The 22,312-nt window shown below is 38.8% G+C and overlaps 1 protein-coding gene across 1 annotated transcript in view; it reads right to left on the reverse strand.

Annotated features, from left to right (window-relative positions):
* The window catches only part of LOC124550624 (apolipoprotein D-like), a 229,316-nt gene that overhangs the window by 4,756 nt on the left and 202,248 nt on the right, over nt 1-22,312 (reverse strand). The window contains exons 2-3 of the mRNA XM_047125350.1: nt 14,867-14,997; nt 9,206-9,408 (exon numbers count right to left, since the gene is read on the reverse strand). Coding sequence (XP_046981306.1) covers nt 9,206-9,408; nt 14,867-14,997 — 334 coding nt within the window. The remainder of the gene's footprint in view (nt 1-9,205; nt 9,409-14,866; nt 14,998-22,312) is intronic.

A 22,312-nucleotide genomic window follows, 5' to 3' on the forward strand; every position in this document is an offset into this window, starting at 1 on the left:
CACAGCAGGACCTCTTTGGTTGTACCTACAGCAGCCTTACAGCACATCAGAATGTCAATGATATTCTATGCCCTGTTTTGTTGTCCTTCATGGCAAGCCATCCTGAACTTACATTTCAACAACATAATGTACACCCGCATAAGTTTCTACTGTTTGTCTACATGCTTGCCAAACACTACTGTCTCTCCACAGTCGAAAACATGCCCTACAACCAGCTCAGGGCTTTAATTATCTAACACACCAATTGGCAGAATCTGGCATGATAGTCCTCAGGATGATTTTTAATTGCTCTATCAATCAATGTGAAGCCAAATAGCTGCTTTTATAATGGCCAGGGATGGACCACACATTATTGATTTGTTCAATATGTGAAGCTCTTTCTCTTGAATAAATCATCCTGTTTTCCTGAAACTCTAATCATTTGTATGTCTGTATCTAACTACTTACACTGATGTAGACTTACAATCTAGACAACCACATGCCTAATTTGTATCTACAAAACAACATAAGAGATCAATATTTTCAGCCCTTCCATAAGTTAACTTCAAAGATTTTGTTTAATACAAATATTTCAGCATTCACTTTCAGTAATCATCATTTTGAAATTATTCAAAATTATTCAAAATTATTGCAGGCAACTGGTATATTTTGTGATCTGTCAAAGGCATTTGACTGTGTAAATCACAATATCCTTTTAAGTAAACTAGAATATTATAGTGTAACAGGAAATGCTGCAAAATGGTTCAAATCTTATATCTCTGGCAGGAAACAAAGGGTGTTATTAGGAAAGAGACATGTATCAAGCTATCAGGCATCATCCAACTGGGAACTAATTACATGTGGGGTCCCACAAGGTTCCATTTTGGGGCCCTTACTTTTTCTTGTGTATATCAATGACCTTTCATCAGTAACATTACCAGATGCCAAGTTTGTTTTGTTTGCTGATGATACAAACATTGCAATAAATAGCAAATCAAGTGTAGTCTTAGAAAGATCAGCCAATAAAATATTTGTAGACATTAATCACTGGTTCCTAGCCAATTCTTTGTCACTAAACTTTGAAAAAACACACTACATGCAGTTCAGAACTTGTAAGGGGTGTCCCAAGAGTATATGTCTAACATATGATGACAAGAAGATAGAAGAAGTGGACGGTGTTAAATTCTTGGGATTACAGCTTGATAATAAATTCAACTGGGAGGAGCACACCACAGAACTGCTGAAGCGTCTTAACAAATCTCTGTTTGCAATGCGAATTTTGTCAGACATAGGGGATATAAAAATGAAAAAGCTGGCATACTATGCTTACTTTCATTCCATAATGTCATATGGGATTATTTTCTGGGGTAATTCATCAAGCCAAGCTAAAGTTTTCCAGGCACAAAAACGTGCAGTAAGAATTATATGTGGTGTGAACTCAAGAACATCCTGCAGAAGCCTGTTTAGGGAACTAGGGATACTAACTACAGCTTCCCAATATATTTATTCCTTAATGAAATTTGTCATTAAAAATATATCACTTTTTCAAACCAACAGCTCAATTCATGGAATCAATATTAGAAATAAGAATAATCTTCACAAGGATTTAAAGTCACTTAGTCTTGTACAAAAAGGTGTGCATTATTCAGGAACACACATTTTCAATAACTTGCCAGCAGCCATAAAAAGCTTAACAACCAATGAAATTCAGTTTAAGAGAAGCCTAAAGGATTTATTGGTGGCCAACTCCTTCTACTCCATTGATGAATTTCTGAGGAAAACCAACTGATTTGTATATAAGTACAACATAACTTCTGCACAATTTCAGTGCAGTAATGTGTTCACTGAAAATTTGTGTGTGTGTGTGTGTGTGTGTGTGTGTGTGTGTAAGTATAATCGAACTTCTGCACCATTTCAGTGCAGTAATGTGTTCATTGTAAATAAGTATTACAGTAGTTGTATTACATGTTTCTTACCTTATAAATAAATATAAAACTTTTTTATTTTAAATTCAGTGCAATAGTATTTGTAAAATGACTCTTAGTGTTCATTAAAAAATGACGATCATTCCACTTGGGACCTGTGGAATGGTACATTAGCTTATTTGTTTTAGTTTAAATATTTGTCATGTATTGTTGTTTTTCTGACATGTTCCACATCCTGGAGGACCTCCTCACTACGGATCAATTGGAATGAAAGTAAATCTAATCTAATCTAATCTTTACACTGTAGCTTACATCTGGTCATGTTCTTGAGCCAATGTGTGGGAGAGCACCTATCAAGTTTCTGCATTTAATATCATGACTTGCACCTTGTGCTGGTTGTAATTTCAAATTATCTACCATTGGTACACTGTAAACCTTTGAGTGTTCAATCTGATATTTCATAGCTAGAGATTCATCATAGCTTTCCTAACTAAGAATCATTACTTTCTCTGCATAAATATAGTCATATTTATCCCAAGAGCTCATTTGAAATCACTTGAAGAAGAGAGTGATTTCTTGCATTTTCCTCTTACTTTTACCACAAATTAGAAAACCATCAACAAACACAATTATATAGTTTCAAATAACTTAAAGGAATGCAGCAAGATAAAATTGTCAACAACCATCAACATGTCAACAGGTGACTATCGATAGTGAAAATTACTAAACAACAGATGAGGTAGCATTAACTTTGCCCCTCTGTTTTTTGATGGAAACAATCTTAATGTTACCTCACCTTAATGTTAATTTTTCAGTAATTTTCACTATCAGGAACTGCTGACATTGGCCGCCATTGGTTATGGTGACACTGCTGTTGACAGAGTGTGTGTGTGTGTGTGTGTGTGTGTGTGTGTGTGTGTGTGTGTGTGTGTGTGCGTGTGTATGTGTGTGTGTGTGTGTGTGTGTGTGTGTGTGTGTTTTATCTTTTCCGAATTGCTCTGTAAACTGAGGTTTTAAATTCCCTTGCACAGTTCTTACTTGTGGGTGCTCACCTTTCAAAATATTGACAGTTGTCAATGATGTTACTCAGTTTCATTCCCGTAAGTTGCTGGAATGTCATGTAGACTGGGAGAAACTCAGGCCTCACAGTTGTATAGATCACACAATTTGCAGTTCAGTATGTAAAGGCAATAATCAAGTTTACTTCTTAAAACTCATCACTCAATCATACTGTGCTCAAGGACTTTCTTTCAAGCCATATAATGCCCTAAATAACTAATAAACTCTGCCCCTTTCAACCTTGTACCCTACAGGTTCATTTTACTTTCAATACAAACTTTACACTTCACAAACTGATGCTAACTTTGTTCGAAATCCATCTGTTAACTGATGTTTACACAATGTATCCAGATCATTCAGATATATGTGTCCAAGGGTACAATATCATTTCTCCTTTGCCAACATACTATCCTTAATACTCACACTATTTACATTAATCCCTTCCTCATAAATTCTACTTACCATTTTGCACAGCCTATCTTTTTTCAAAGCAGTCACAAGTTACTTCTTGTCTTTATCAAAAAATTTTGAGATACTGTGTACAGACACAATTTTATGTTTTTCTGTTACTTTAAGATAGCTAATTAGATTTCTGGCCATGTCATTCATGTAAAATACATGTGGGGACATAGAGGCACTGACTCCCCCCACCCTTCCCAATAATATCGCTCGCTGCCCTACTGCAGAAAGAACAACTGTGTCTTTGGCAGACCAGTTCTCTGCAGCACGTGTTCTATGCTACACACATTGCGTATAAGCTGCAAGAATAAAAGCATTCCTAGTAATTGATGGGAGTGCGAATGATTATTTATCATCAGAATTACCATGCCCACTCCCCACTGCCTACACCGGTGATCCCATTATTTTCTTTTCAACTGTGTCATGAAATACTGAGCTATACTCGCATTGGCATGCTGCCAATCGCTATGGGATACAAACTTCACGCAATGAAGAATACACCCCACAATGGTGCTTCATCACCCGAAATCTTCACAGATGATTTATTTGTGCATCTATTTGGTGTTCTGTCAATTCCCAAATGATATAACATATGCAACTGTGATTCTCGAACAGTTGACAATGTTTCCATAGTTTCAACAACTGCCCAGCCAGGACATCATTAGCACTCGCTGAACAGGCAAACATATTAAATTGCAAAGTATGATGTTATCAGTGAAGGTGGCAAGACAAAGCCTGCCACTCCCTTAATTAACTGTGTTACATCAACAGTGACCACACATGGTGAACAATGACTGCCTGCCACCATCCACACCTACCGACTGACCAGTGTTACTAATATACTGATCAGTGACAGTGTTTATGAACTACACCACACTCGTTTTCATTCTAATGACTCAGTTCGTATCGACATTCCATGTGCAATGTACTAAATTATGGACTTCCTCCAGAGCATCACAGTTGTTGACAAACAATTGCCACCATATATGACTGCCTTCCACTGCAGAGAACCAATATTTACGGGTTACTGTGGACAAATATGTCCTACAAGTGCCCTTCATGTGCCAGACCATGTTTTTCCATGGCCTACATCTGAACTTTATGTTCTGTGTGATACTGTACATCACCTGGGTGATGTCACAGTTGTTACAGCCATGCCGTGACCTGCATCATGTCATCACAACGATGTCACACCGACAAATCTGCACCAAGCTCTGGTCCACACCTGCCATTTGCCATCACTCAACAAACAGCCACACCGTGTCTACCTGCAACTGTGCAGGCTTTTCACACCTCATGACCACAACATATCAATACAGCAAGCCTGACCGCAACTATGACTCACACACTATGGTAACACAAGGAGTGCCTACAACAGCCGCCACTTTGGGTGACCTACACCGATGTACCATCTGCCATGATTGCCACCAACTAGGACTCAACCACCATGCCACATTCCTCGGTACCCTATTATGATGCCATCCTCCATTATGCCAATGCACCAGCTGTGACACTCATGCTGTGTCCTGTGATAATCGGTTATGACACTCGCATTCCCGACACACCTTCCATGACAACCACACCACGATGCCAGCTGATGCTTCTATCAGTGCCACCAGATGGTGTTCACAAACCTCCACCATATACTTCACTTGATTACAACAACCTCATACTGGTACTGGCCCCTTGCCACCAGGCAGATTACCAGCAGCCACACACAAAGTTCTATCTGCCACTGCTACAAGTTGATTCTCCGCAAGTATGACCTGCACTCTGCGAGTGCACGATTTTGTCAGCTGGGATCACATATGATCGGGACAAGTTTTCAGTGCTTTTGAACCACCTCCACACCAACAATTATCTTATCAGTGACCTCCTATTGCACACACCAACCACTGACTGATACGAGACTGTGAAGAAGCTCACACTATAGTGCCTGTTGCTTTCACTGGAACAACATCTCCACCTAGCCATCACCAAGCTGTCGCTGGGCCACAAGATCCAGTCAGTACTCTGGCACAGGTTATGACTCCGAATTGACACAAACCTCTTACCAGATCATACTCTCTGGCCACTATGGCTTCTCAAGCTGCCTGAAAATATACAGGCGGCCATACTAATGCATGAGGACAAACTGTTGGTAACCCAGTTATGCCTTGCCAACCAGATGCTTGCCATCACGCATCACGCCTTGATGAACACCCACATTGGCTCCGGCACCAACGTCAACACCGGTTGCATCTACAGCCAGCTCGAGCCAACCTGCACACCAGCTACACCCATGGTGACCACCATGCAGTACTCACTGTGCAGTGCCCAGTCAACCAAGAGTTGCCAAGCTGGTCCAATCACAGCTGAACCCTTGGATGCTGTGCCCGCAGCAGCCTCACAAGACGCTGCTGCAGTGAGGTACCAACAATCAAATACAATGACGGACCCAGGAGTCAAATTTGTAGCAGAATGTTAACAACCACCTGCTGCATTCATGCCTGGCTGTTGACCCACGTGTAACTGTCACAACAACTCACCCAGCAATGACACTGTGCCTGCTTGTCCACACTGCTCCAGCTGGTTCCAAGCATGCTTCGGTACCGATGCCCCACTGTCATTCACCTGCAGCTACCCAAACTAGTACAGCAGCCTGACACAGGCACATCAGGTCACTGCCGTGCTTCAGCCGCCTTGCTGCAAAACATGACAATACTCGTCATGTCTTTGGTATACATTCTAATGTCACACGGCTCTTCGTCTATGACAACTATCTTAGAGAGCACTTCCTAGTTGACACGGGCACTGACATTAGCATGCTGCCATCTCAGCTGGCACCTGGAAAATGTACTCCATCTGCTATACAATTACACACTGTGAACGACTCAGTGATTCTTGTGATAGGCATGGCCTCTACCACAGTTCAACTGGACAACCACACCCCTGGCCCTTGGACGTTTTTCGTGTGTGTGTGAAATCCTAAGGGACCAAACTTCTGAGGTCATCGGACCCTAGACTTACACACTACTTAATCTAACTTAAATTAACTTATGCTAAGAACAACACACACACACCCATGTCTGAGGGAGAACTCAAACCTCAGGCGGGAGAGGCCATGCAATCCGTGACATGGTGCCTCAAACAACATGGCAGAATTAACACTACCCTCGGTCCACCAGTCCAATGCCAGCCCCTCTGCCTAGCCATCACAAACTAAAGATGGCCAGGGCTGCAACTGTGAAATGTTATGTGAGGAAACCATCAGGCCATCAGACAGTGCATGAGCCTCACTGATAACTATGAGAATGAAAAAAGATAAAATGTGGCACCCATGCAGGAACTATAGACATTTGAATGCCCACACCATCACAGATAGTTACCCGTGCCCAGTATTCAGGAATTCTCCCAGAAACTGGCTGTGGCAACCATCTTTAGCATGACTGACTACAAAAGAGCTTATTTGCAGATCCCAACAGCCATGGAGGACATCTCAAAGACGGCAATAATTACACCGTTTGGCCTTTTTGAATTCCTCTTTATGCCCTTAAGACTAAAGACTGCAGCCCAGACTTGGCAACAATTCATTAATGGCTTGTCTTTTTACCATGCCCTTTTGTTATTGTTACTTGGACGATGTAATCATCTTTTCACAAACATCTCAAGATCATGAGAAACACCTTCAGGTGGTATTCAACAAACTTGCAGAGCATGGTGTTATGGTCAATGAGGACAAATGCCAACTCCGACAAAAATGTGTAACATTCATAGGCCACTTTGTCAGTGCTGTGGGCATCCACCCCACCCCAGAAAAGGTAGACCAAATCCTTAACTTACCACCTCCAATGGAATATCAAGAGTTGCGTCGTTTTATTGGGGCAATTAATTTTTACCAACAACACATCCCCCATGCTGCAGAAACGCTTCTTCTGCTACTTCACTCCACAGAATGAACATGCTGGGCAAATGTAAGCTCACTTGAACTCCTCATGTGCAAGCAGCTTTCGAGAACATCAAAGTCGAGCTCACTCAGAGCACCACCCATCACCAGACGCCCATGTGGTTATAATGGCTGATGTAAGTGACTGGGTGATTGGCGTGGTACTACAACCCGAACTCCCCAGTCCACCTTTCCACAAGTCCATTGGATTGAGGATGGTAGTCCTTCATGTGAGATGGGTGGCACACAATGAGGTGGCAGAGCTCAGTGAACAGGGCTGACTCAAACTGCTGGCCCCAGTCAGGTGTCAGGGACTCGAGTCAGCTGAAGCATGCAATCGACAGTGTGATGGAAGCTCAGGTGACAGTGTTTGCCAAGCTATGAGTCAGAGGTGTGGCCTTCACCCACTGAGTTGTCCTGTTGTGGCAGACAAGATGTACTTGTATCCATTTGAATCTGGGAGTGGCCCCACCAGGTCTCTCTGGATATGTTGGAAATGGCCATGCTGGATGGGGAATTTCCCACAGTTATGAGTTTCAGTGTCGAGCTTGCTCCAGGTTGAGACAAGTTGTGGAGGAGGTCAAAATTAAAACAAAAGGTCAGAGTTTGCTGTAATATTGATGGTTTATTGATATCAAAATCGATTTTCCATCATATAGTGATCATCTTCAGTGCTGTGGTGTACAAAATAAACTCATAGGCACTGGTATTAAGTTATTATCAGTAACCAAACCTGAGAAATGATCACAATAACTCATAGTTATAATTCAAGGGAAAGGAAGGGGGCTAAACAAAAAGGGCTGGTGAGGTTTAGGAAAAGGGATAGAGTGCAGGAAAGTCATTTAGAGCCCCAGGTCAGGGGAGACTTACTGGATGGGATGAGAGGCAAAGACCGAATGTTGGGGAGTCCCCAACAATTGCCCATTACTTCTCATCCTGTCTGGTAAGAGTCCCCTGACTTGAGGTTAAGGGTGACTTTTCCAAACTCTACCCCTTTTCCTAAACCTCACCAGACCTTTTCTTTCATCCCTCTACCTTCCCATTCAACCCTTCTGCCAGAAGAAGGAGGCAGCAGCTAAAAAAGCTAGCTCCCTGTACTACCTGTTATTTGTGTGTTCTCCTGCCACTGCTTGGTGAGTTGATATTTTATCTATTCAGTTACTTATACTTTCAAAAATTGATTATCTTTATTGATATTTTATGTTAATAAAATGTAGTAGTACTGTATTTTACCATTTTGTAATTTATGTAATACCTGCATCCATAAATAGGTATCACGTACACAGCAGCAGTCATTCAGTGCCTGGTAGTCAAAATGTATACAGCAAAACACAGTGAATAACTAGTCATCAGTTTCAGTTTTTACACAAACATCATTATTGTAAATCCATCTTTGCCAAAACAGGTCAGTAATGCTTTAAGCTGCATTCCCCAATTTGAAAAATGTAACATACCCAGAGACTTAATGAAACCAGTTTTTGATAAGTAATTTGACGGCAGCATGTTACATCTCTGAGCAACAGTGTCGGAAAGAGAAACTTAATGCATCAGTACAATGAAATTTACTTGTTTCTGGACAGACTAATCATTATTGTTAGGTACTTAGCATGTAAACTCCCACTGAAATAGGAAAGAATGTGTACAGAAGCATAGTAAATACATTTTTCTAGTTGAATTTTGCACACAGTTTTCTACCAGTATTTCAAAATTTTAAAATCTATGTAGTTGACCTTAAACTAAATGGAAAGAATTCTTGGAATTGTTTTTACAATTCAATGTGCATTTACATATAGCTCCTCAAATATAGCTTTAGTTCTAGTGTTAGCAAGGAATTTTTAAGACAGTGGTTTATAATTACCTGCATGCATAACAGCGAGATCGGAGCAAGACCACAGAATTGCATAGTTGTCATAATCTGTATGTAGAATTGTGTACAAGCCAACACCAGGCATCATCCTTGCAACTGCTGAAGGAAGCCTTGTGTTCACTCTGTAGTTAAGAGTTGCAGAACCTTCATAGAGTGGGTTGGCTGAGCCAAGGCTTGTACTCATGCTGCCTGTTCTGTAAGAAAGAATTTGATATAAGTTTACATTTGTCCACTTTTGTAACACAGTAATTTTTTTTTTCATGTTACAATATACTTTTCACATATTTGGTGAGCATGTTTTTGGAAAACTGGTAGCAATAATATGTATGATGAAGGTGCAGACATAGGTGGAAAATATGACAAAAAAATGTTCAACAAAACATGAACTTGAGAAAAAAATAAATAAAATAACATTACAAAAAATTCAGTCCATTGAGCAAGCCACGTAATTTCTATTTCACTTATACACTCACTGACGCTACACTGAAACAGTTCAGTAAATCCTCAAACTCTTATTATCAAAGAAACAATAATTCATGCACTGTACTTGAAAAAAAAATTAATTGCATAGGGCTTCACATTACTAAACAGGAGACAAAAATTGAAGTTCTTTCCCTTACATGAAAATATTCTTTGGTCTTTCAGGGGGAGGGGGGGACTGTAACCTCTAGAGTCTACATCTCCAGGGGCAGTAATGGATGGTAGGAGGAAAATAAAATGCTTCCCCCAGACGAACAGGCAGTGCAGCATCTGGCCCAGAGCAGGTGGCTGCAAACAGGTGTCTGTATCCCATGTTAGGGGCAGCCTCCAGAATTGCAATAGGCAACAGAATACCATCATACACTGTTATTCCTGCATAATGCAGTCACCATTTTATAAGCCAAATATGGCTTCCTCTTATGTTAAATCAATATCTGGAAGCAAAATAGTACCCTGCTCGGATCTTCAAGTTGGAAACTTGAAAGCAGGCACAATATCAAACAGTAGAGTAACAAATACTTAATTTTGGTATAAGCCTTACTTTTAAGATAGAAGAAATCACTAGATATTATTTATCATATATTAACACCTTGGCTGTAACAATGATAAGGGACAGTAAGTGAGAAATAGAGTTATTGCAAGCAGAACATGGTGAATGATGCACATTATTCATATTAGTTTATAGTTCCACGATAAACCACGAAACAGCAGCTCTATCTCCAACTTCAGATTCTCACAGATGGCAACATTGTCAGGATGTGTGTATGGTAGAGTGCTATGTACCAAAATATAAGGCTATCAATAGTAGTAGCAATGCATGCAGTGTTCATGCCAGGAAAATGCTTTTCAAGCATGATTTGTAGGAATCTGAGGCTGATGTAGATAATTATGACTCAGATAAACATCCTGAATATATTCATCAATACAAATGTGCTTCAAAAACCATTACTATTCATGTAAATGTGAATATTTGTTTAAGCAAGTAAACAGTATTAAACTGTATCCCTTGCTATTGTTTGCATGTATTTACATGGCAGGGTGATGGTTTAAATGTTGAGGATGATTCTTAACATTCTTGATGTATGTTTGTAAGGTGCTTGCTAAAATTAATTTTATGAGGTACTGAATCACAGATTAATATTTGAGGTTGTTATACTTCTTTATTGTAAAACTATCAATGCAAACATTAGAATCAAAAACAGAAACACTTCAGACCTTTTAAATTTGTGTTTTTTAGAGGTTTTGCAATTATGTTTCATTAATTCATCCTGTAAAAATAAGCAATGCTAACTCTTATTAAGTGCACTCAGTTTGCAAATATACAATGTTAACTACCAGTTGACCAATTCTTAAAGTTGGGTACAATTTATCATCTTAAAAATATGTTGTTACTGTAGAAATGTTTAAAAACAGTGACTTACCTGCATAAAAAAGTTACATTGGATGTAATTCAGATACCTTATTTATGAGATCTTATTGTAATGTTACTGCATAATGTCTCAAAATAACCAGCTTGTTTCTCAAAAAAAAAAAAAAACTTGTTAACTGTAAGTAATTGCTGCTAGAATTAAGGTGGTAAAGCAGTGTAGTCCTGTGCAGTGAGTAGTCCTGTGCAGTGAGCATATCAGTGCAAAGTTTGTTATAAAATAATGCTGTGTACTTTTTGTTAATTTGAACATCTGAATTGTGAGACATATGATGGTGTTTAGAAATTTTGTGCTTACACAGATTTGGGGAAAGATAATTGTGGCTGATTCTCCTTTTAGGTGATAAGGGGGGCTTTGTGAAGAAACAAGAGAAGATATAAGCTGTAAACATTTTGGTTGATATGCTGTATGCAACTGGCAGTACATCTGATCTAAACTGTAAAGAAAAAGATAACTTCTGGTTTTTCCACTATGAGACAACTATCTAATATAGCATATTACAACACTCTTGCTAGCTGTGGGAGCGATGGTTCTGCTGGCTCAGCAGAATCGTCAGTCATGAAACTTGTAGGAATGCTGTAACATGAAGCTGACATTTGGAAACTGTTGAGCTCTGTGCAGTGAAGGTATATAGTAAACAGATACTAGAGCTGTTCCCATAACAGTTTGTTAAGCGTAGCCTCAGTTTTATTCATTTAATCAAGGTGACCTGACAGTACACAGTTTGTAACAGATACCAGATAAAATTTGTTAACATATATTATGGATAGACTATGGTATCATAATACATGGCAACGGAGTGAATAAGTTAGCTTCACTGAATAGTTCATGATATGCACTTAAACATAATCAGTGGGATTACTTTTCTAGGTATTCTTTTACAATGTAAAAACAGTGATACAGCAAATAGGACTCCAAAGCTTTACTAAACTGTATGTTGTCTTCAACACACACAATACATGTGAGAAATGTGTTGAACAGCTGGAGGCCCATGTGAAATGCTCCTTTTACAAAGTTGAGTGTTTGCACATAACTTATACAGATCTGTGTTTATTCTGGTATTGTATTGTGTACTTCAATATTTGTTTTAGTCTGGATTCTGTCAGTACTATGTGCTTCTTTAAAAATTTTACAGTCAGGAACATGTACAGACAAGGCAGTGTTAGGATCTCTAACTCCCTGAAGATGGGTTTTCAGTAATCACCAGGCATGCTTTCACATACGATACTCATGGCTTTGTTCTGGATTTTGAAAGTGGATTTTTCCCAGAATATCACATAATATTTTACATAAGTCTGTATGTATGTATAGTGCACACTGTTTTCTGGCTAATACATTATTTCAGCACACAGCAGCTAGTACTTATTCTGGCATTTACCTTTTTAGTATGCTTATTCCATTTCAGGTTATATTGTACCCACAGACCTGCATTGGTAACTATTGGTTTATTATTTACTGTTCAGTTGGTTGAGAGGGGTTTGCATCTTGTGTGATGTGAAAGTTCATGGAAGCTGTCAAACTTTATTTTTAGTATTGTTGGTTAATCTGTTGACTGTTGTCCAGCTGCTGAGTTGTTCAGAAGCCAGGTTCACAGCTTTCTGAATTGTGTTTATGTTCTCCTCTTTGAAGAGTACAGTTACATTGAACATTGTGGTTATATGAGCATCTACATACAGGCTCAAATTGTTGATATGTAGGAGGAATAGTAGAGGTCCCAATACTGAGCCCTGGGGAACGCCTTATGCAATAGTTTAACAGTTTTACTACTAGACTGGATTTCAGTTATTCAACTGAGTTGTTTGATAGTGTACTTCATGCTGACTCTCTGTATGTAGTTGCTTAGGGGCGATGCAGTCCACTCATTTGCAAGTCCTCTGACACCATACTGTTCAATTTTTCGAGCAATATTTTGTGACCCAATGTATCAAAAAATCTTTGAAAGATCTAGAAATATGTCTAGCATGAGTTGCTTTGTATCTAACACATCTAGAATCATATTCATAAAGTTATACACTGCCTTTTCCATAGATTTATTGTTTCTAAACTTATGTTGGTACATTCTCAGTAAACCTTTTGTATTTATGATGCCCATCAGTTTTTTGCAAATAATTTTTTCAAATGCTCTAGAGAAACATGATAAAATTGTGATAGGCCTATAGTTGTTCATGTCTTTATTATCATCTTTTTTGAAAACAGGAATTACTTTAGATTGTTTGATAAAGTTTATCAGCTTTATGCAGCCATCACAGTGTCATGATGTTGAGTAAGGGCTGCAATTATTTCCACTGACAACTGGATTGAAGGATTTTCATTATGTATTGTGAAATGGGACTTACAATTATTTCACAATGATAGCTGATGCTGTCTTCTGTAAGAAGGACATCAAGGCATTTTAGAAATTAATTTTGCTGTCTTAGTATGCCAGTAATAATAATATCACACAGCAAGAGTAATTCCCAACTGAACTTTGCAGAACATTGACTCATTAAGTAATGATTCAGCCTTGTCATTGGTTTGCAATACCAGTAGGACCTACTCTATTTGGCAAACACATCCATTTCTGTTAGTACTGTAAGCACTTACCACACTAATATCATTGCATCTTCCTCTGAATGATTTGCATTTATTATGAATGGTTAACAGTGTGTAATACACTTTGACTTGAGTTCATGAATGTGTTTTTACTCATTAACAGGAACATTTTAATTGCATTTATTGATCCACTAGATGGCTTCATCCAAATTAGCAGTACAGTCCTATTCATTTTAAAATGGCACTATGCAATGGGGTTACAGCAAGTAGGTGAAATACCAGAATGAAAGCTAATGAGATCAGAATCAGAATCTTTTGAACAAGATTTTCAGCAATGTGTATGCTACTATATCAATTAGGTTTGTGAAACTTGATATCCACACCAATTTTAAGGTGGTGTAAAGGCAACAAAAATATTATTGGGACAACTAAAGAATAAATGTAATGCACTAGCTTTTCATTGTTATGCTACCTTGCAGGACTTCACAAACAATTTCTCGTAAATTTTATAAGTCTCACTACTCTTAACTTCATCTTAATTAAGCTATGATGGAAGGTTAAACTTTAACATCTCAATGATAACAGTAGCCTCAGGTATGGAATAATGTAATTCATCCATGGAAAAAGTAGTTACAAAACCTTGTTCAACGAACTCTGGAGTATTACTTGTCAGTCTGTGAATCCACCATGTAGGTTTACACAACAAATCAAGACCATTATCAGCAAGGGGAGGGATGTCTACCCCAAATATTAGGAAAAAATGATCTTTGAAAACTGGACTGGCATCATGCACCATCTGACACACACACACACACACACACACACACACACACACACATCAATTCAGTATCAATTTGACAACAGCACCAACATAACAGATGCCATCTAGGATTCAGTGCTATTTTGCTTATAAATGTGAATGCTAGATTGCTTTGAGTTCTAAAAGCTTCAGGTAGCTTTGTACCCTTAAATCATGATTTTTCTTTTTCTTGTTACCAGCTACTACAGCAGCTAAAACTATGAAACAAAATATAGAAAGTATTTTCATGTTTAAAGTGGCAGCATTAGGATGTTTGATCTTTATTAACGGGAGTTTTCAAGAGTTTTGAGTTTTGTTATGTCAGAAGTTCTGCTTTGTTTCTGCCATTCCACCCCCTTTCACAAAAATCTCAGAGACATAATTCATTCCATAAACTGAACCGTCAATACTTACAATCTGTTTACAGTCTTAATAGCCACTTTCACATTTCCAGAAGGCTTTGGTGAGAAGTAGATTGAAGTACAGCTGCTGATGATCTCATACAAGTAGAACGAGCGCTCAACTTCGTACCACTTCCCTTCAAACTGTAAAACAAGAAAAACAAATGTCAACATTTATCAATAAAAAAATCATTAATGTAATTCTAATTTAGCAGTGAAGGGACACTTTCAGACAGACAAATTAGCACGCATTTTTGGCTAACACCCAGGTGTTTGAATGTCTCCAGAACATTCACATACTCTTTAGCTTGGAGACTCACAAGAGAATGTGCCAGAGGAGCAGACGGATCTTCTCATAGTTACATTAGAAAGGTATATGCACAGAAACTAACATGCGATTCCTGCATACTTGGCAAGCATAAGTGTAGATTTGACGTGTATTGAGATAAGTATTTAACTTTAAATTTCAAATCTGCAAAAACTGATGGACAGCTGTAAAAAAAGAACCACTTCTTTTAAGACTTTCAGACATCTCACATACATGACATTAGAGATGATATTTACTTTATTTAGGAAGTGTAAATGTAGAAATCAGGTCTGCAGGGTTGACCATTCACCCAAAATAAATTGTATAAAAGCCGAACATTTTACTACCATGCCATTTTACTTAATTAAAAATAATAACAATAATGTTAATAATAATTATTATTATAGAATAATTTCTTCAGCATCAAATAATTCATTGCATACATACAAAAACCGAAACGGGTACAAATATTAAGATTTAACGAAAAGTATTTTCTTCTGACTATGGCATTGATTAACATATAATGACATGACAAACAAATTGTTTGCTTAGCACTAATTATATATTTTTTCAAAGTTCTTCCAATTCTGCATATGAATATGATATTCTTATAACGTTTAGAAAGGGTTCTGCGAAAGAAATTTTTGAAGCTGAAACTTAAGCTTCTCTGTGAAAAGAGTCATAAGTATACTGGGCATCGCATTGGCTAACTTTAATCCTGCATATTATGGATCCTTTACATAGAGGAATTTTCTTTGTCTGCTGGTGTAATTTTTTCCTTATTTCTGGTATTCTACTGATGCAAATCAGAGTATATATTGGGATGCAGTCTTTTAACGAGCAATAAGACTTTTACAATATATGCATTTACTATGCTCAACATGAAGTGTTTGGAAAAAAGCCAATGTATGATTCCTTATATTCAGAACCACAGATGACTCTTATGGCCATTTTTTTTTTTTTTGAGGAATCAGTACCTTATTTGGATTTTCTTTGGTAGTGCTCACCAAATTTCTATTCTGTAGTTTCAGTATGCAGCTTTTAGGATAACAGTATCTTTTCAAAACTTGCTAATCATACTGACTGCAAATGTATTCTTAGATTGCTTACATCTCAGACAGTCAGCATATGTGTCCCATGTCAGATTGCTTCACATGGCTAAACCAACGAACTTTATACTAAACTCTTATTTTTTTCATATCATTTCCTAAGTAGATGTAATTTCATTATTTTATCTACTGTTGTTGAACATCATGGGACTTCTCTTAATGGTTCTTACATTTACATGGCTTTCATTAAAGTACTGAAGACAGACATGTCTGTGCTACCTCCTGCAGTTATTACACATGATATTATTGATTGTGAGTTGTGCTATAGTTGTACAATGTAAGATTACTCCTACACAGTGATTAAGTATGAAATTAAATCAAATTTTCAAATAACACCAACTTTTATTAGAGAACAACAGTCAAAATTAAAAGTAAACAAAAATTCTAATTTCAGGTACGAATATTTACGAACACACAATCTGTGCAGTTAACAAAATATTAATAAATGTTCAGTAAGTCACTTAAGTCATCAGTGAAGCTAATCATATATTTTAATCTACTAGGGGAGACTGGGGACAAAAGTAACAGGGTATGAAAGTAACATACCTCCCCTACCTTCGCATGCAGCTCCGAAAATCACGTGATTCAAACAATGTATTCCCTTCATGTTTCCCAACTGCCTACCAATTGTTGGCCAGTATTGGAGAGTCTCTGTTGGGTGTGGTGCAGTAAAATGTTTTTTCAGTGTCTCACCAAGTTCTCTCTATTTTCTTAGTTTTGTGATAACGGTGGTATTACGCTGTAAACGTAAGTCTACTGTAATAATTTAACTACGTGAAACTTTCAGTTTTGGTATATTAGTGTTAGGAGCAGCAGTGTCTTGCTGAACAAACTCGTTCTTACTGAACAGACTCGTTATTTACTTAGTTATTTCGTTACAGGGAATTATACCACGAACACGGGTTAGGACGACTACATGAGGACTAACTCCTACTACTGTATATCAAACTGCGGCAGATGATGTTGCAAATTATAATATAAGTATTAGAGCAGCAGAGAAGAAACACAACGTATGCCATGTGACATTGCATCGGTACATTAAAAGAAAGAGAAACGTATGAGTGATAGCAGCACACCAATGCCTCGTGTTGGATGTAGAAGTGTAAAATGAGTGTTCTCTGATGAACAAGAAAAAATTATAACTGAATATGTGATTGGAGATATTTTACGGACTTTGCCTTAAATTAGCTCGCGAACTGGCAGCGACAAACAACATATCAATTCCATCAACTTGGGTGGACAATCAAACTGCTGGTCCAGACTGGTTTTCAGCATTCATGAAGAGGTATCCCCAGTTGTCTAATCGGTCGCCTCAACCCACAAGTCTTGCTCGAGTAACGAGATTTAGTCCAACAAATGTGAATGCCTTTTTCAACAACCTGGCTAGCGTTATGGAGAGATATAAGTTAGAGCCCATGGACATCTGGAATATGGACGAGACAGGAGTAACCACTGTTCAGAAACCAAACAGGATTGTTGCTAAATGGGGAATAAAGCATGTAGGAGCTACCACGTCGGCTGAAAGAGGCAATCTTGTCACTGTTGCTATTGCCATCAACGCTCAGGGACACAGTACACCACCTCTCTTTGTATTCCCTCGCTTGAGACAGTCCTATTGGTTGCACTGGAGCAGAAAATGAGAGTGGCTGGATGCAAGAGGAAGAATTTTTGTTATTCTTGTACCATTTCGTAAAATTTGCTAAACCAACTCCTAAGCACAAGTGTTTACTGCATCTCGACAGTCACGAATATCATATATCCATAAGAAGCCAGAATTTTTGCAAAAGCACGGGGATTGTTAGGCTGTCATTCCCACCACACTGTACACAGAGGATGCAGCCTCTAGACCATTCAGTTTATGGTCCATTTAAAAAGATGGTGATTGCTTTTGCTGAAAACTGGATCAAGAATCATCCGGGAAACAGCATGTCAATTTATGACATCCCTTCAATTGTAAGGGAAGCATGTCCACTTGCTGTAACTCCCAAAAACATTGCAGCAGGATTTCACTGCATAGCCATAGTACCATTTAATAGGAATGCGTTCAGTGAAATCGATTTTACACCATCTTTTGTCACTATCGCCCAGCACAAGCTTCCAATTATGGAAAGCAAACTATGTCCTTAGCAGAATCATTAGCGATTTCTAGTGACCCACCTGGAACTGGGATGACATCTAATCCTGATCCAGAAGCAATATGCTGGAAAACACTTTCAAATGTCATAGCCTGTGATGCAGGACCTAGTGGTTTACAATCATCTTCTTCAGTTCGCGCAGCATTTTCACTCGAAGGTGTTCGTCCATTACCAGAAGCAGGTCCAAGGCAACAAACAAGAAAAGGAAGAAAAAGGAGAAAGTCTGCAATTTTGACCGACACTCCAGAGGAACTGACTATAGAAGAAGAGCTAAACGTCCGTCCCCAGGCGAAAAGCGGCAAAGAAGCTAAACTTAAAAAGCAGCTGGCCAAGAGCGCGAAAGCAGAAAAAACCTGAAGAATCATCATCGGAAGACAATGATAGCTACTGACTAGTATGTGTCGAGTCTTTCCTCTACAGTCGTCCCAAAGAGAAGTGGATTAAAGTGTTGGGAATGTAAGTGTTGGTCTCATATTGCTTGTACCAAAGGGGGGGGGGGCGTTATTTACATGTGCCACAATTGTGAATCTGAATGGGACTAAGATATGCATTACTTTTCTCTTTTACTGACTCACTGAACATTTGCTTATAAAGCCTGAATTCGTTCAGTGCTATTAATTCTATTTCAATTAATATAATAATTTTAAACGAATGAGAATTGAAATTTATTGATGTTTAATTAATGTTTTATATTGGTAATGTACTTTAAGTTACTGTATGAGTCCTTTAGGTAGCAAAATGTGGTTTAACTCATTATGTTACTTTCGTAGCCTACCTGTGTTACTATCGTCCCCAATAATGGGGACAAAAGCAACAGGTACACTGATGCCTTAAAATTAGTTTTACAAATACCAAATATATGTAATTTTGTGGAAACTAAACTCATTTGTGTTAGGATAGCTTCAGAGAACACGCACATTAGTTCCTTTTGTTTCAAAAGTTTATAGGGAGGTAAAAAAAAAACAAAACATGCAAACTGCTACTTTTGTCCCCAGTACCCCCTACAGCTGCTTTTAAGGGACTTTGACAGCTTTCTTACTATTTCTTTTTTGGCAACGTTGGACTCTTCTGGTTTCGTAAATAAATTGTCTGATGCAGGTCAAAGTATCTCAAGCATCTGCCTGCTTATACCACTTTAGAAAAATTTTGGGGGTAACTGTGTCGCCCCCTCAAGTTTGTAACCTGAAGAAGAACAACTAAAATGTTCATTATGATTCTGCTTTATGCTAAATTTCTTGTAACACTGATAATGCTTATAGCGAACCTGTAGATATTTTGTCAATTCAAGATGGCACTACGTTACTATGAAGTCTAGTACTACAAAATCGAAAAAAATGCGACACGAAAGCCGCAACACGTAGAAAGAAGAAACGTAATGTTGAAGAGAAATGCCGTCGTTCTTTAGTGCTTCCAGTCACTTTAAGTGAAATTACTCTCACAATTTCTTTGGAAAAAAACCATGACTCAGTTACCCCATCGGCCCAGATACCTCAACTGACCTTACCTCTTTTCCCTCATTCCTATTCAATCTAACTTTTCTCTGTCATTCCCCGAAGTAATGAAGACGTATTTCGTATAACTATCAATATGAGTAGATTGGTAGTTATAATTTCGTGTTAGTATATACCTACTTTACAGAAGTAGCCTGCAGTAGCATCTTTTACCAATTAATATATAATTTGACTCGTTTCACATCACTGAAAACATTCTTTCACTGAGAAATTTATGTAACATGATGTGCGAATGGATTAATGTATGAAGCTCGAATAAAGAAAGAAGGAAGGAATATTAGTGTTTAACTCCACGTCGAAGACAAGGTCATCAGAGACGGAGAACAAGCTCGGATTAAGGAAGGATGGTGAAGGAAATCGGTCATGCCATTTCAGAGGAACAACCCTAGTATTTGTCTCAAGCGATTTAGGGCAATCACGAAAAACCGAATTCAAGATGGTCGGTCGCGGATTTGAACCATTGCTCCCCCGGTTTCGATTAAGGGATCTTGTTCAACTGTTCCGAAATTCAAGGAGTACCACACATATGAAACTAAATTGTTGCATGTGGCTTGAAGCAAACAGGTTTCTATCGTCCCAATAAAGTTCAAAGTGGAAAATTCCAAAGAGAAAAGAATAAATTTCACGCATGCAACAAGATGACTGCGAGGGTCAACGTGTGTTTTTGCCGCTGGGAGCCAATTGGTCGCAATTGGGGCCCCCCCGACGAATCAAGGAAGTAACTCTCCCAGTCGGGGTCCCCCTCCTGCGGCACGTCACCGCCACAAATCAAGTTGCGACATTAGGGACGCTGCGAGCGAACCGTAAAATATGTGTGCCAGTCTTTAGAGTCTCCGAAATGTAATATTGTTACATGTAACGACGAATCACTGCATGACAAAGTGTGATACTTTTCGTTACACTCCTCTCTACTCTTTTTACTGTAGTGGACTAACGCTCCGAATGTTTGTGACAAGCGTATAGAGTACTGAAGCATGAGAAGCAAAACAAAAAATAGGCGCACATCGCCCTTCATCGAAAGAAAAACAAATTCGAAATATTTTCGTTCTTCATGCCAAGTGATACGGTCGTTTTTCTTTTAACGTGCATTGCTTGTTACGTTACTGCTAAGTTTACTAAAGAATTACAGCTGTCTTCTAAAATTACGTTGCCTCGATCAGTCGTTGGTGTCACAGCGATATCAGGGCCTTGATAAGTTAATCCAGGGGAGGAAGGGATAAATCGTCCCGTGATTCGCCTTAGGTGAGGTAGAGATACCACTGAAAAAAATAAACCAGGTTGATCGGTGCAGAAAATATCGATCTGTGATGAGCAGAAAAGTACCCACTATGTCGGTTTCGATGTTTAATATCAGGTGATCTACGGCCGTCCTTAATCGACGTGATAAACTTTTCATGTCACACTAGATTTTGGTTCGCGCCCGTTGTCTAGTATGGGAACCTCTCATTGCCGTCCTGTACAAGATACTCACGGAGGCATTTCTTCGACCTTTAATGAAGCACGAAATGTGAGACTACAATATGTAAATGACTGTGAAGGTGCAACAGATCTACTAAAGAGACAGCTTACACCAGGCTTGTCCGCGCTATTCTGAAATATTGGTTCAAATGGCTCTGAGCACTATGGGACTTAACATCTGAGGTCATCAGTCCCCTAGAACTTAGAACTAATGAAACCTAACTAACCTAAGTACATCACACACACCCATGCCCGAAGCAGGATTTTAACCTGCGACCGTAGCGGTCGCGCGGTTCCAGACTGAAGCGCCTAGAACCGCTCGGCCACTCTGGCCGGCTCTGGAACATTGCTGTGCGGTGTGGCATCCGCATCAGGTGGGACTGACGGATGACGTCGAAAAAGCACAAAGAAGGGCAGCTCGTTTTGTATTATCGCGAAATAGGGGAGACAGTGCCACAGGCATTATACGTGAATTGGAGTGGCAATCATTAAAACAAAGGCATTTTTCATTGCGACGGGATCTTCTCATAAAATTTCAATCACCAGTTTTCTCCTTCGATTGCGAAAAAAGTCTGTTGGCACCCACCTACGTGGAGAGAAATGATTGTCACGATAAAATAAGAGAAATCAGGGCTCGCAACAAAAAAAAAATAAGTGCTCGTTTTTCCCGCACGCCGTTCGAGATTGGAACGGTAGAGAGGTGGCTTGAAGGTGGTTCATTGAACCCTCTGCCAGGCACTTTATTGTGAATAGCAGAGTAATCACGTAGATGTAGATGTGATGGGTACTTGTGTGGTATAATATGTTTGCGTTATGAAGGATGAGTATGCCATTAAATAGACAGAAAGAATGAAACACATTACTGACACATGACTTACTCCCGTGGAACAGAAGATGGGCATCGAATTTCAGGTCCACATCCAACGCACGGATCACCAT

Source organism: Schistocerca americana, chromosome 1 (genome assembly GCF_021461395.2).
Source record: "Schistocerca americana isolate TAMUIC-IGC-003095 chromosome 1, iqSchAmer2.1, whole genome shotgun sequence".
In the NCBI taxonomy this organism is placed as follows: domain Eukaryota; kingdom Metazoa; phylum Arthropoda; class Insecta; order Orthoptera; family Acrididae; genus Schistocerca; species Schistocerca americana.